The sequence below is a fragment of the Salmo salar genome, chromosome 18 (assembly GCF_965601325.2).
Source record: "Salmo salar chromosome 18, fSalSal1, whole genome shotgun sequence".
Taxonomy (NCBI): domain Eukaryota; kingdom Metazoa; phylum Chordata; class Actinopteri; order Salmoniformes; family Salmonidae; genus Salmo; species Salmo salar.
In genome coordinates, this window is record NC_138308.1 from 83854713 (window position 1) to 83870994 (window position 16282).

General features: G+C 38.9%; 1 protein-coding gene across 3 annotated transcripts; it reads left to right on the forward strand.

Annotated features, from left to right (window-relative positions):
• The first annotated feature begins 5805 nt into the window (after positions 1-5805).
• Positions 5806-15659, forward strand: LOC106578037 (uncharacterized). 3 transcript variants are annotated; one of them, XM_014156583.3, is made up of 9 exons: positions 5806-6071; positions 7516-7599; positions 8167-8313; positions 8572-8640; positions 8934-8996; positions 10765-10848; positions 11175-11341; positions 12562-12695; positions 14174-15659. In XM_014156583.3, exons 1-9 carry the CDS (start codon positions 5984-5986, stop codon positions 14352-14354), a joined length of 1017 nt encoding a protein of 338 aa, XP_014012058.1. In that variant the 5' UTR covers positions 5806-5983; the 3' UTR covers positions 14355-15659. The 3 variants fall into 3 exon arrangements, with proteins under 3 accessions (XP_014012058.1, XP_014012061.1, XP_014012059.1); XM_014156584.3 differs by having other exon boundaries at positions 5811-6071; positions 7519-7599; XM_014156586.3 differs by lacking the exon at positions 7516-7599 and having other exon boundaries at positions 5810-6071.
• The last annotated feature ends 623 nt before the right edge of the window (positions 15660-16282 follow it).

Here is a 16282-nt window from a genome sequence, read left to right on the forward strand (position 1 = left end):
GCGCTGCATAGCAACCATCAAGGGTTTACAGTGCCTTCAGAAAGTAGTCATACCCGTTCACTTATTCCACATTTTGTAGTGTTACCTTCAAAATGGATTTAATTTCTTTTTTCTCATCCATCTACACACAGTACCCCATAATGACAAAGTGAAAATATGTTTTTAGAAATGTTTACACATTTATTGAAAAATAACCACAGAAATATCTCATTTACATAGGTATTCACACCCCTGAGCCAATTTTTTTATTTTTTTTGTTGAACTTAATAAAAAAATATATATATTACTTTCTAGGTAAATACCTAATAGTTTCCACACCTGTATTGTGCAACATTTGCCCATTATTCTTTTAAAAATTCTTCAAGCTCTGTCAAATTGGTTGTTGTTAGACAACCATTTTCAGGTCTTGCCATAGATTTCCAAGTAGATTTATGTAAAAACTGTAACTCGGCCACTCAGGAACATTCACTGTCTTCTTGCTAAGCAACTCAAGTGTAGATTGGCATTGTGTTTTAGGTTATTGTCTTGCTGAAAGGTGAATTAATCTCTGGAAAGCAGACTGAACCAGGTTTTTCTCTAGGATTTTGCCTGTGCTTAGCTCCATTCCGTTTCTTTTTTATCCTGAAAAACTCCCAAGTAACATGTTTTAAGGATACCCATAACATGATGCAGCCACCACTATGCTTGAAAATATGGAGAGCGGTACTCAGTAATGTGGACAAAAAGTCAATTGCTTTGCCACTTGTTTTACAGTATTACTTCAGTGCCTTGTAAATAGGATGCATGTTTTGGAATATTTTTTGTTCCGTACAGGATTTCTTCTTTTCACTTTGTCAGTTAGGTTAGTATTGTGGAGTAGCAACAATGTTATTGATCCATCCTCAGTTATCTCCTATCACTGCCATTAAACTCTGTAACTGTTTTAAATTCACCATTGGCCTCATGGTGAAATCCATGAGCAGTTTCCTTCCTGTCCGGCAACTGAGATAGGAAGGACGCCTGTGTCTTTGTAGTGACTGGGTGTATAGATACACCATCCAAAGTGTAATTAGTAGTTTCACCATGCTCAAAGGGATATTCAATGTCTGCTTTTTTTACCCATCTACCAATAAGTACCCTTCTTTGCTAGGCATTGGAAAACCTCCCTTACAGATAATTGTATGTTTCAGAACTCAGGATAAGACCCAGATGCAGACAGCTAGAGTCACAGATGTTTATTGACCTGAACATGGGTTAGGAAAAAGACAGGTCAAAGGCAGGCAGAGGCCCGTAATCCAGGGCAGAATCAATAAGGTACAGAACAGCAGGCAGGCTCGGGGTCTGGACTGGCAGAGGTTCTTAACGGGTCAGAGTCAGGCAGGTACAGAACGGCAGACAGGCTCGGGGTCAGGGCAGGCAGAATGGTTAGAACTGGGGAAACTAGGACACAGAACTTGAGAAATCAGGTAGACGGGAAAACATGCTGGAAAGACCTGACAAGTGAAGACGAACTGGCAACAGAGAAACACTGGGGATAATGAGGAAGATAGGCAACACCTGGACGGGGTGGAGACAAGCACAAAGACAGGTGAAACAGATCAGGGTGTGACAGTATGTGTGGGGTACAGAGATGAAGTAGTCATTAAAAGTCATTGATAAGCACATTTACGCCATCATTTATTTAGGCTTGCAATAAAAAAGGGGTCGAATACTTATTGGCATATATAAGACACTTATAAGACATTTCAGATTTCATTTTTATTAATTTGTAAATCTTTAGAAAAACATAATTTCACTTTGACATTTCGTGGATTGTGTGTAGGCCATTGACAAAAAATACACATTTAATCAATTTTAAATTCAGGCTGTAACACAACAAAATGTGGAAAAAGTCAAGGGGTGTGAATATCTTCTGAATGCACTGTATATTGTGTGTTCCCCCCCCAAAATGGGGAAATTGTTTTTTAAATGATTGCTCAGAGAAGAGATTGTGTTTGGGCTAGGCGTCCCGCTAGTGGGACAACTTCCAATGAAACTGGAGGGAGTGCAATTCAAATAAATAATCATAAAAATTGTGGATATTAAGTATTTAGGAACATACAAGTGTCTTATATCGGTTAAAAGCTTAAATTATTGTTAATCTAACTGCACTGTCCGATTTACAGTAGGCTTTACAGCGAAAGCATTCCATGCGATTGTTTGAGGATGGCGCCCCACATCAAAATATTTTTCAACCAGCATAGGTTTCATAAATTCACAAATAGCGATTAAATATTCACTTACTTTTTGAAAATATTCCTCTGATTTTTCATCCAAAGGGTCCCAGTTACAACATGTAGTGTTGTTAAGTTAGATAAAATCCTTCTTTATATCCCAAAAAGTCAGTTTAGTTGGCGCCATTGATTTGAGTAATCCACTCGTTCAACATGCAGAGAAAGGAATCCAAAAATCTACAGCTAAACTTTGTTAAAACAAGTCAAAATACTATTTAATCCTCAGGTACCCTAAAATGTAATTAAACTATAATATTTCATACGGAAAGAAGTATGTTCAATAGGAAAATGATATTAGCAGGTGTGCATCCTCTTCATCACACGCGCACAGACTGATTTCCAAGTCTGTATCCCAGTACTAAAGCTCATAATTCTTCCTCGTTTGGGAAGAAACAAGCCTGAAACCTTGAACAAAGCCTACTGACATCCAGTGGAAACCATAGGAATTGCATGCTGGGAGCTAGATTAAATATTTTCCCGATACGTTCTAATGGAAGAGCAAGGGCTCTCCAAAAAAAAATTCAGGTTGGTTTTTCTTTAGATATTCTCCTACCATATCTATTTTGTTATAGTCTCCTACATTATTTGAACATTTCTACAAACTACAGAGTGTTTTCTTTCCAATGGTACCAATTATATTCATATCCTGGCTTCAGGGCCTGAGCAACAGGCAGTTTACTTTGGGCACGTCAGTCAGGCGGAAATGAATAAAAATTGACCCTAGGCTGAAGAAGAATTATAAAACAAATTCTCAAAAAAGTAGGAGTCAAAATGATTGTTCGTTTTAGTTGTTTTTCAGATTATTTTATGCCCAATAGAAATTAATGGTAAGTAATGTATTTTGTCATTTTGGAGTCACCTTTACCGTAACCAAGAATAGAAGACATGCGAAACTCCCCTGTTTTTGGTAATGGTGAGAGGTTAATACCCCCGAGACATGCTATCTTTGACACTCTGTAACTTTCTCACTCATCATTATTCACAATTCAATCAGGATTATCTATAAGCGTGATAGCAGCCACATTAATGTAAGTGTTGAGAAACATATTCTATACTTATTAATAATCAAAATGACTCCAAAATGACACAATATATGAAATACCATTAATTTTTGTTAGGCACAAACTAATCTGAAACACAACCAAAACGAACTGCAAATGCATCTCACAAAATTGATATAGTCATTGCGTGCTACAAATATGGGACCAAACACTAAACTTTTGACTACTTTATTTATGAATCTTTAGGGGTGTCTATAATTTTGACCCCTACCTTTTAGAGAGAAAAAAATAACTTGTTAAACAAAATATCTTTCTCTGTGCAATTGTATTGGTATAAAATTACATAAATTCCCCCTTTCTTTGTTTGAAATATATTTCAGAATTTGAATGAGTTATTTATACAGTCATTATTGCTCATCTTTATCAAGGGTGTCAATAATCTCGGTCCCAACTGTAACTATCTGGAGGTAAACTGTGTGTATATCTTGAGAAATGAATATGACAAGTGAAATACAGTATACTGTACTGTTTAATAGCATTGCCAAAAAAGCAACACACCCTTTTTCCATGTATAGGCCTGCTCATCAGCATCTACAACCATTTCTCTATATGTCTCTCTCTCTCTGCCCACAGTGGAAAAAGACAGCTTCACACACACCACCCTCCTTCACAAACCCTCACTGCTAAAGAGGAAGGGATCAAACCATAACCACTCAACTCATCTCTGTTTGAGGAGGGTTGTTGGTTTGTGGTCACTATGACAAACTAGTGTAAAGTTTCTCAGCCTTTGTGCACAGTATTTTATGTCTTGAGAGGCATAGACACAAACAACTGACTTAAGTAGTCCAACCTTTGTTTTTAATCAGTCAAAAAGCTTACCATTAAAAACAATTGTCACAGTTTCGGTCTGCTTATAATCCTGAAAGGTGCAATATTCAGAAATTGCTTCACCATTTCCTGTATGAAAAAATTCGAATAGTTTGCCTAATTTCCATTTATGTGACAGAACCAGTTTTACCATCTAAACCGCTGTGACCAAAGTAACCAAAACTATTGTATTTCAGCTGGTGTACAAAACCGAAAGTAAAAGACGAGAAAATGTAATTTAAGAACGGGAAGGATAGAAATGGCGCCCATGGAACAGATCTACCTTACAACTTCTTAGACATGCTTTCAATGAGAATGACAGATCTATAACTCACAATTCTATGTGAATGTGGTGGAGTTACCCAAAAAGTTACATATTGCAGCTTTAAGGCGTGGCTCTCCCATAGACACCAATGTGATAGCAGCTGGGATTGATCTGATTAATTCATAGACTGACTGCATATGAAGCACAAAAAAGGAGCTAGTGAGATATCTCGCATATTCTTAAGTCTCTGCTACTACCACTGCTGATGATTACGTAACTATTGTAAATAATGGGACTGATGAGACACCTAGTGGAATGTAGTGGATTGGATGTACACTACAGTACACACAGACAGTATCATATGAATGTAATGTGGACAGCTGTTGACAGTATCTTTTCAGTTAGATGGTTCTAGAGCTCAACATGCCTTCTCCATGTAACACATTACAGAGTTCTTTCATCTGACAACAGTAACATGACATTGGTGCACTGACACACATCTCTCTTTTTGTTGAGTCATGCTAGAATAACACAGTGGGAAACAGTAATATTTGTCAAATGTATTGTAGGACATGCTTGGTAGTAATAGTAGTAGAAGTAATTTAGTTTTTCAGACACATAGGTCCATATTTGGTCATTTTAAAACCATGAAAGAGGATCAAATGACCAATATCTCATCTGAATACACCTCACCACATCATTTACCTGCCTTGGACAACAGGCTGCAGACACAGTATGTAAATATGACAACAGTGTCACTGTCACCAATTATACAAATAGATTTACAGAAAACAACAGTTGCTTCCACAGCTGTCAGTATCGAGCTCCAAGAGAGCCCTCAAAAAGAGTCAAATTGACAGGAGCTGTCATTATAAAATGATTATTATAACACATTATTTGATGATATCTGATGTTCTATAATATATTAGGATTATATAAATAATGTATTATCTGCTGGCTCTCTTTAACCATCTATCATGAATGAAACTTATCTGAAATATAATATTTTATATCGCTACATGATTACAGCTAGCTAGAATCCTACCTACAGTAAATTCTACAGGCCATGTTTGAATGACGATGACAAGCCAAGTGTCTTGGTACTGCTATTAGAAATTATATCAGTAATACAGTTCAATGACAGGGTTGCTAGTTTCCAACATATTCAAATGATGTTCTAGTTTACCTCATATTCAAATGAAGCCCAGCTGTAAATAGGAACTGAATATGAGTTTTTTATTGCACCTCCCTACACTGCAGTTACTCATCATTCTCCTGGGACGTGTGGGTGTGTGTGCGGGCATTCGTGTGTGTGTGTGTGTGTGTGTGTGTGTGTGTGTGTGTGTGTGTGTGTGTGTGTGTGTGTGTGTGTGTGTGTGTGTGTGTGTGTGTGTGTGTGTGTGTGTGTGTGTGTGTGTGTGTGAGAGAATGTTATTTACATAACATCCTGTGTATTCCGTAACAGTTGTGTTTGTGTACTACTAGTGTGTGTGTGGTTGAGTGTCTGAGTGTTTGTGGGATTTGAATGAGTGAGTGTGTGATGTTGAGGGCCTTTTTCCTCTTCTGGTCTCCACTTTGAAAGAGGACTTAAAGTAGTGATGATGTCTGGTGAAATCATCTACTCCGATGTTACATTCACTCGGCATCAGAACCAAGATACTAGAGCAGAAAGTGAAGTTTCTAATGGTGAGTTCTCTCTCACTTATAGCGCTTTATTAGTTTTCAAGCATAAGTTTACAATACGACATTTCATCACTTTGGGGGCGAGGGTGGAGATGTTATAATTCAACAAGGAGTTAGTAACAGAAGAAGGCTGTATAGACTGTTATTAACTGGTTAAAGTTATAGTGATGATGATTTACTGTGTGGTTGTGTTACGAACAATAACTGTGTAAACCCAGGGGCTATAGGGAAAAGAAGACAGTATCTTGGTTGGATCAATATGAACTTTTCTGAAGTGTATTTGTAACTGTACTTATTAATATGAATTTGTACTATATGTTTAACATGTGGTATTGTATGAGACACTGGGCATCTCTTTTAGAATGTACTATAGCATAATTATGTATAGTGCAATGTTTGTGTTTTATTAATGACTTTCAGACATGTTCATTTCCTTTTGAATACATTCCACACGACCTCAACAATGGTTCTCCATATAGAATCCTATTTTAAAGGATATGTACAGTATTAGTGCAATGTAAAGGGCATGAGAAGATGAAAGTTCCATCTAAATGAGTTATTAGTCACACTCTAGACGTATCTGTTGGATTTCACACTGTGAACCAACTTCCAGACAGACAGACAGACAGACAGACAGACAGACAGACAGACAGACAGACAGACAGACAGACAGACAGACAGACAGACAGACAGACAGACAGACAGACAGACAGGACAGACAGACAGACAGACAGACAGACAGACAGACAGAATCAACCTTTAACATTTGGTTTATGGCCAAAAGTATTTCCTCATTTCTCATAACAATATGTCAGCTTTTCTTCAGATATGTTGAATTAGAATATTAGACACTGTATATTTTGGTTAGTGACCCTAACAGTTAATAAAGTGATTTGCATGTTAGACCTTCCAGTCAAGGAACTGTAACCTAGTAGAGCTCAAAGGAAAGAATGTTGATATAGTGGATTGTAAGAGAGGAACTAGAATGGTATATTTCTAAAATAATATTGAGATAGCAGATTGTGAGAGAGGAACTAGAATGGTACAATTCTAATAGAATGTTGAGATAGTGGATTGTGAGAGAGAAACTAGAATGGTACAATTCTAATATAATGTTGAGATAGTGGATTGTGAGAGAGGAACTAGAATGGTATATTTCTAAAATAATATTGAGATAGTGGATTGTAAGAGAGGAACTAGAATGGCACAATTCTAACAGAATGTTGAGACAGTGGATTGTGGGAGAGGAACTAGAATGGTACAATTCTAAAAGAATGTTGAGACAGTGGATTGTGGGAGAGGAACTAGAATAATACAATTCTAATAGGTGGTAATCACCATGAGGTTGGTTTTAAGGAAATAATATAATCACGCATTTGGTGCAATATATATAAAATAAGTGAAAAAAGGAACCATCTCTTTCTTCATCTCTCTGTAACCATGGGAGTAGCCGAACGTGAAGAAGATGTCACATACTCTGAGGTTAGAAGACCGGGAGGTAGAGCTAGTGAGCAGGAGGATCCTGGGGAAGGTGAGGTGTGTGTGTGTTACAGTTAGCTAAGGGTTACATTAAATACCCCTTATTTAACCTGTTAGGTTCTAATTTTCAGAGTCAATAACTCACAGACACTAGAGAATCTTTAATCAAGTTTAATTCTTCCCAAAGGTTCATTACAGCTGTAATTCAGACAAAAACATGTTCTCACCATCACAAGTATATATACTCCAATTTGGACACTCCTTCTTTCCAATCCTTACATCTTATGGTTCCACAGGAAGAGGGTACTATGATAATAAACCCTTATTACTCCCTTCAGGGGATCTGACCTGACCTCAACCCCTCCTTCGCCTAATCCACAGATGTCCATCCGCTTCCCCTATAGCAATCCTGTGATCTCCCCCCGTCCACCCAACACATTCCAAACCATCTGTCTTTCTACAGAGACCCATTACCTCTTGACATAAAACCCAGTCTCTTTCACTCCTTATAGACTATGCGTCTGATCTATCATGTCTTTAATATCTCAATGTTCAAAGTTTACCCCGAATCTAACAAACCTTATGACCCTTTAACCTCTGACACCCACTCCTTTTACAGGAAGGGACCCTGGCAATAGTGACCCCACTCCCCCAGTGGGGTCAAAGGCTACAATCCCTGAGGGAGGGTCTGGGAGCGTTCCTGTGGCGACCCTGGTGTGTCTCTGTGTTCTACTGTTGGGCCTGGCTATCACTCTGGGAGTCCTCTGTGAGTATAGAAACATTTCACTGAACCCTTTTGCACTACTGAACCCTTTTACACTACTGAACCCTTTTACACTACTGAACTGAACTGGACTGGTTATGCATCCACCATAGTTGCTGGCCTGGAACTCTGCTGAAAATGACAATGTGCCAAAAAAATATCCAAGCCAGCCCAGACCAGTACATTTCAGGTTGGTACGATAGTGACAAACACAACAGAAAAACCACAACCCTCCATCTTGTCTCATTGTCTCTGTTCCAGATGGTTCCAATATGACTAGTCTTCAAGCTGAGGAGGCTCGCTTTGCCCAGATGAAAGAGAATCTAACAGGTGAGAATATCAATGATCCAGAGATCTTTACCATGATCAACCCCTTATATAAATGTTGGAGAGACCCCTTCATATAAATCATTAAAATGCAGTTTGTCAATGGGGGTGTGTGGCTCAGATTAAAATACTGCCGTTTCGCTGTAATAGATTAATAAAATATTGTTTAATTTGAATAGGACTATTGTTTGTTAATAGGTCATTCTAGCTTGGTCAAGGTTTACTTACTTACTTTATGGTTAGATGTGTAAATAAATGCATGTTATTCCTCCATATTATTTGCTCTTTCATAACAGGGAAACTGCATGAACTGCAAGACAACTATAAGAGACTGCAGAATGAGACCCACAACATAACAGGTAGGTAGTCTAGAACAGGACTCAACTGACATGGGACTGACTGGCCACAATGCTCCTATTCATATCATATATTCATTAATTATTAACGTGAAGTTCAAAAGTGGAAGTTGAACCCAATTTAACTCAAACTTCTCATTTCCTTACAAAGTTCCATGTTATCAAGGTTACGAATACATTTACAGTAGTATTGCTTCCCCAAAACATGTTCTTTGAATATTGTATATGCTATCATTGTACTGTATATGAGGAAGCAGAGGGGTTTTACATGACCAGGAAAGACTTCTGGTCCTAATGGAAACCTAGTCATATCAGTGTGGTGAAGTGTATTGGAAAGTAATTGTGTGTAAGGACCGACGCTGGAGACGAGAAGCAGCTACGGGGAGTTGACATTTAATTAGGAACAGACAAAGAGCAAGACAGAAACAGCGTCAGCGACAAACGACAATCAATGCAGCAGCGGGGAACAGAGATGGGGAAATGACAAATATAGGGAAGGTATTAAATAGGTGATTGAGTCCAATAATGCGTTGATGTGCGTGACGGGGAAAGGCAGGTGTTCATACTGATGGTGGCAGGAGTGCGTAAAGCTGGGGAGCCTGGCGCCTTTGAGTGCCAGGAAGGGGGAGCGGGAGCAGGCGTGACAATTTTGTACTTCAAATGTTTTGTTCGTCAAATACATACCTTTGTATTATGGTCTTAATTAAACAGTTATTTTATAATAAAGGAAAATATATTTTAAAAATATATGTATATATTTTGATTTGATTAACACTTTTTTGTTACTACATGATTCCATATGTGTTTTTTCATAGTTTTAATGTCTTTACTATTATTCTACAATGTAGAATATAGTAAAAATTTAAGAAAAACCCTTGAATGAGTAGGTGTGTCCAAACTTTTGACTGGTACTGTACATATTTTAAATAATATATACACTACCGTTCAAAAGTTTGGGGTCACTAAGAAAGCACATTTTTGGTCCATTAAAATAACATCAAATTGATCAGAAATACAGTGTAGGCATTGTTAATTTTGTAAATGACTATTGTTGCTGGAAATGACAGATGTTTTATTGAATATCTACATAGGCGTACAGAGGCCCATTGTCTGCAACCATCACTCCTGTGTTCCAATGACACGTTGTGTTAGTTAGTCCAAGTTTATAATTTTACAAGTCTAATTGATCATTAGAAAACCCTTTTGCAATTATGTTAGCACAGCTGAAAACTGTTGTCTGATTAAAGAAGCAATAAAACTGGCATTCTTTAGACTAGTTGAGTATCTGGAGCATCAGCCTTCGTGGGTTCGATTACAGGCTCAAAATGGCCAGAAACAAAGCCCTTTCTTCTGAAACTCATCAGTCTATTCTTGTTCAGAGAAATGAAGGCTATTCCATGCGAGAAATTGCCAAGAAACTGGAGATCTCGTACAACGCTGTGTATTACTCCTTTCACAGAACAGCGCAAACTGGCTCTAACCAGAATAGAAAGTGTAGTGGGAGGCCCCGGTGCTCAACTGAGCAAGAGGACAAGTACATTAGAGTGTCTAGTTTGAGAAACAGACACCTCACAAGTCCTCAACTGGCAGCTTCATTAAATAGTACCCGCAAAACACCAGTCTCAACGTCAACAATGAAGAGGCAACTCCGGGATGCTGGCCTTCTAGGCAGAGTTGCAAAGAAAAAGCCATATCTCAGACTGGCCAATAAAAATAAAAGATTAAGATGGGAAAAATATTCTAATAAGATATCAATCTATTCTGTTCTTAGTCCAGAGAGAGCTGTTATCCTCAGAGCTACAAGAATGTAATGCCAACCTTACTAGGGTCAAAGATCTCCTGGCAACCATCCAAGGTTAGTTCTATCCTCCTCCCATGCATGAGAGTACAAAAGTGGATGCCTCATGGACAGTTATAATATACCATATATTGTAGTACTGAATATTATACTGTATTATATTGTACTTATATTATTATGCTGTATTTACTAGATATACATATAAATATAGGATATACTGTAGTACTGAATATTATACTGTATTTTACTGTATATCCTGGATATACATATAAATACAGTATATACCGTAGTACTGTAGTAAGTGATCAAATACAAATTGCATCTCATTGTCTCTTGTCTCCTTGTCTTCTGGTGCATTCTTGTCTCTCCTCTCTCTCTTACAGGGAATCAGAAGAGATGTAATACCAGTCAGCTGTGTTCTCCTGGCTGGGAGTTCTACAATGGATCATGTTACTACTTCTCTAAAAACAAACTGACCTGGGAACAGAGTCAGTACGCCTGCATCCACGATGGAGGACATCTGGTCATCATAGAGAGTCAGCAGGAGCAGGTAAGATTGGAGGTGTAGTACACTATATATACAAAATTACATGGACACCTTTTGAAGTTAGTCAATTAGTTAATTTCAGCCACACCCATTGCTGACAGGTGTATAAAATAGATGACACAGCCATGCAACCTCCATAGACAAACATTGGCAGTTGAATGGCCTTACTGAAGAGCTCAGTGACTTTCAACGTGGCACCGTCATAGGATGCCACCTTTCCAACAGTCAGTTCCATTTTTGCCCTGCTAAGGCTGCCCTGGTCAACTGTGACTGCTGTTATTGTGAAGTGGAAATGTATAGGAGTAACAGCGTCTCAGCCGCAAAGTGGTAGGTCACACAAGCTCACAGAACGGGACCACAAAGTGTTGAAGCGCATAGCAGTCCGGACGAATCTGCGTTTGGTGGATGCCAGGAGAGCGCTACCTGTCCCAATGCATAGTGCCAACTGTAAAATCTGGGGCTGTTTTTCATGGTTCGGCCTAGGTCCCTTAGTTCCAGTTATGGAAAATCTTGAAGCTACATAATACAATGACATTCTAAACAATTTTGTGCTTCCAACTTTGTGGCTACAGTTTGGGGAAGGCCCTTTCCTGTTTCAGCATGTCAATGCCCCCATGCACAAAGTGAGGTCCGTACAGAAATGGTTTGTCGAGATCGGTGTGGAAGAACTTGACGGGCCTGCTCAGAGCCCTGACCTCAACTCCATCGAACACCTTTGGGATGAATTGGAATGTCGACTGCGTGCCAGGCCTAATCGCCCAACATCAGTGCCTGACCTCAATAAGGCTCTTGTGGCTTAATGGAATTAAGTCCCCACAGCAATGTTCCAACATCTCGTGGAAAGCCTTCCCAGAAGAGTGGAGGCTGTTATAGAAGCAAAAGGAGGACCAAGTCCATATTAATGCCCATGATTTTGGAATGAGATGTTTGACCAGCAGGTGTCCACTTACTTTTAGTAATTTAGTGTAATTAATTGCTACATGACTCACACATAACGGGCAGACTTCAAGTTAGGATACAGCCTTCTTTTAGTGTCTCTCTGTGTTTTGCATGTCTGTCTCAATTGGTTGATTTTAGTGGAAAGCAGACAGGGCTCTCGCTCTTCAAGTTAAAAATATACTTTATTTAGAATAGTATAAAAAATGAACGTTCAGCCATCAAGGCTTTCATCAGGATGAGAACCGTTGGTCTATTGGTTGACGAACGTGTGGTTTTCTCCATAGGAGTTTCTAAAACAGAGAGTGGTAACACTTGGAATTGATCCTTATGAACACAGCCCCTGGATTGGACTGACAGATGAGAAGCAAGAGAATGTGTGGGTGTGGATGGACAATACAACTCTTAATGAGAACCTCAAGTAAGGATGTTTGTAAGGCATAGATTTGCACGCATCTACACTCACAGGAACGCGCTTCACATGCAAACACACACACAAGGACAAATCAGCTGTACACTCAAAAGCACAGCGTTGTATATATAGTTTTGTAAGCCTTGTACAGTTGAGGCCAAATATATTGGCACCCTTGCACTTTTATGAAATAATTCCATATTTCTTCTCAAATAAGTTGAAATAGAAAAAATACCTTTGATATCCACACTTTGTTATTGGATTTTCATGGCATCGACAATGTGCTTGAAGCTAGGACTTGATTGCGCAGCCTTTGGCCAACATAACTGAAGACAAATGCTTCTTGTAGCCACCAATGAGCTTGCTGCCCCATTTCTACTGGCAATTTGTCCCAGTATTTAGCAGCAAACCTCTCTAATTCTTCAATGTTTGAGGGGTGCCCTCCACCAGCTGCTTTGATGGCCGGCAGTTAGCCTAGCGGCAGTTATAGCGGCAGTTATAGCGGCAGTTATAGCGGCAGTTATAGCGGCAGTTATAGCGGCAGTTAGCCTAGCGGCAGTTAGCCTATCGGCAGTTAGCCTAGCGAATAGAGCTAAACCGAAAGGTTGCTGATTGGAATACCCAAGGTGAAAGAATCTGCTGATGTGCCTTTGAGCTTAGTTTGCGGAGGACTACTTTAGCTGACCCTGTAAAACAACACATTTCACTACACCTATCCGGTGACAATAAAACATTTTTGGGAGGATATCGCCAATTAATTTTGGATGTGATTCAGATCTGGACTCATTGCTGGCCACTCTAGAACAGTCCAGCGTTTCTTCCTGAACCATTTCTGGGTGCTTTTTGATGTGTGTTTGGGGTCGTTGTCCTACTGGAAGACCCACAACCTTCAATGGAGACCCAGTTTTTGGACACTTGGTTTAACATTGGACTCCAAAACACCTTGATAATCTGCTGATTTCATGACGCCTTGCTCATGTTCAAGGCCCCCAGGACGAGATGCAAACCTCCCCCATGTTTGATTGTAGGGAGGGTGTTATTTTCATTGAATGCTTAATTTGGTCATTGGTAAACACAGTGCTGATCTGTAACTCAAGTTTAGTTTTGTTTGTTTGTGGCCAGCGAAGAGTCCAGATCTAAATCACATCCATAACCTATTGCCAGATCAGAAAACAGCATTTGGTGGAGGGCACCCTTCAAATTGAAGAATTAGAGCAGTTTGTTGCTAAATACTGGGCCAAATTGCCAGTCGAAAGGTGCAACAGATTATTGATGGCTTCAAGAAGCATTTGTCTGGAGTGATCTTGGCCAAAGGCTATGCAACCAAGTACTAGCTCAGGGGTGCCAATAATTTAGTCCATGCCATTTGTCTTTATTTTCAAAATTAAAATTGTAAAAATCCATGGTGCCAATATATTTGGTCGCAAATATTTATTTATTCTGGGACATACTGTATGGAGTAATGGGTTCTCTTCTCCCTTTTCTAGATACTGGGACTATGGCGAACCAAATAACCACGGGCCTATTGGTGAAGTAGAAAACTGTGTCCGAATTGGTCAAACATGTCACAATAAACTAAATTGTTGGTTTGACTTTCCATGTGCCGATCCATCTAAGAGAATCTGTGAGAGTCGGGCAGTCTGTGAAAGTCGGGCAGCCACTCCATAGTGAAGCCAAATGTAGTGTATTGAATGAGTAACCAGCACATGGCACCATATTGTTGGGTAGGACAGCATAAAAGGCCAGTTTCCTAGACACAGATCAAACCTACACTCTTAGAAAAAAGGGTTCCAAAAGGGTTTTTCAGCTGTCCCCATAGGAGAACCATTTTTGACTCCAGGTAGAACACTTTTGTGTTCTGTGTAGATGAAGAACTCTCTGTTGAAAGGGTTCTACATGGAACCCAAAAGGATTCTACCTGGAACCAAAAACACTACTTCAAAGGGTTTTCCTATGGGGATAGACAAAAAAATATTTTAGGTTCTAGATAGCCCCTTTTTTTTCTAAGAGTGTATTGCTGGACTAAACATGTTCAATGTCATTTTGATTAATGCAGAGTACTACCTTTATTTGAGCTTTTGTCCACACAACAAATATTTCTGCTTTTAGCTATAATTGACTGTCATACCTGTGTGGTTCCTCCACATAGCCAGCTGGATCTGACAGATCCTACTGAAATGGATTTAACTTTTCTATTTATATTGGTAAATATGTTTTCTCATGTAACATTTGACATTTTAGTTCATTAACAGACGCTCTTGTCCACAGTGACCTACAATTAGTGCATTTTAGTGAATAATTAGATATACAGATCAATACAGTAGTATTAGAGAACATATTTAACCTGTATGGTTTAGTCTGTATGGTTTAACCTGTATGGGTTTAGCTTGCATAGTTTTTTAGCCTGTATGGCTTAGCCTGCATGGTTTAGCCTGTATGGCTTAGCCTGTATGGTTTAGACTGTATGGCTTAGCCTGTATGGTTTAGACTGTCATCTCAACCTTCTATTCAGGAAAATGTAACCTTTAGCCTTTGAACTTATTTTTAGTTTTTTTTAAGTTCTCTTCTTCACAATTTCCCATGTGTAAAAAATAAATAAAGTAGTATAAGAAAATAACAATAACAAGGCTTTATACAGAGGGTACCGGTACCAAGTTGTGCAGGTTAGTCGAGGTAATTTCAGGCTGTATCACAACCGACCGTGATAGGGCGGCGCACAATTGGCCCAGCGTCGTCTGGGTTTGGCCGGTGTAGGCCGTCATTGTAAATAAGAATTTGTTCTTAACTGACTTAGTTAAATAAAGGTTAAATAAAATATCTAAACAAAATTGGTAATATGTATATTTAGGTAGGGGTAAAGCGACTATGCATAGATAATAAACAGTGAGTAGCAGCTCTGTAAAATATATATGTATAAACAAAATTATACATGGTTCAATGTGCCAATAAATCAGCACAATCTACTTTTTCAAATTGCCAGCGTCTTGAAGCAAAAATTGGGTTCATGTATTCTGTGCTAATGAACATACAAACAAATTGAGTTCCATTGGATGGCACTCTTGTACCGCTGGTTGCTGGGGGGGACTGTGATTCAGTCTTCTATTTTGATGAAGTGCTCACTTTGTCCACTGGGTGGTGGACTTCCACTGCCGCTCCTGGTCTCCCTGCACTAACGTAGATAGATGTCACCTCAGATCCAAGGGTTTCTGTGGTTTTGGTCTATCTGGTATAGCGTTCACTGGGTTGTCAACTTCTGGAACAACTACCTGTTAGGAGATGAGAAATCATAACAACATTTAAATGATAATTCTTAAAAAATGTGTTTAAACCAAATAAATGATTGACAGAGATGTTACCTGCAGTAGCTGTTCTTCTTTAGGGGATGGCCATGTTTTGGCAGATAGGATACCTCCTACAACAAGGAACACACCAACGAAGAAGAACACACCAATTACACTGCCCACAATGGTGCCAACTGGTAATGCTGAAGTTTGCCCATCCTTCTGACCTACCTGTTGTTCAAAATGTTCCTGGAGAACAATATAACTGCAAAGATGTTAAAACAGTTCAACATTTTTTTAAATTAGACTTATATG

What these genes read in the sequence shown, in the direction of transcription:
- LOC106578037 (XM_014156583.3), top strand. Translation starts at nt 5,984, where the DNA reads ATGATGTCTGGTGAAATCATCTACTCCGATGTTACATTCACTCGGCAT. An exon ending in TGAGACCCACAACATAACAG is followed by an intron (nt 8,997 to 10,764) that starts GTAGGTAGTCTA and finishes TTCTGTTCTTAG; the next exon opens with TCCAGAGAGAGCTGTTATCC. An exon ending in ACTCTTAATGAGAACCTCAA is followed by an intron (nt 12,696 to 14,173) that starts GTAAGGATGTTT and finishes TCCCTTTTCTAG; the next exon opens with ATACTGGGACTATGGCGAAC.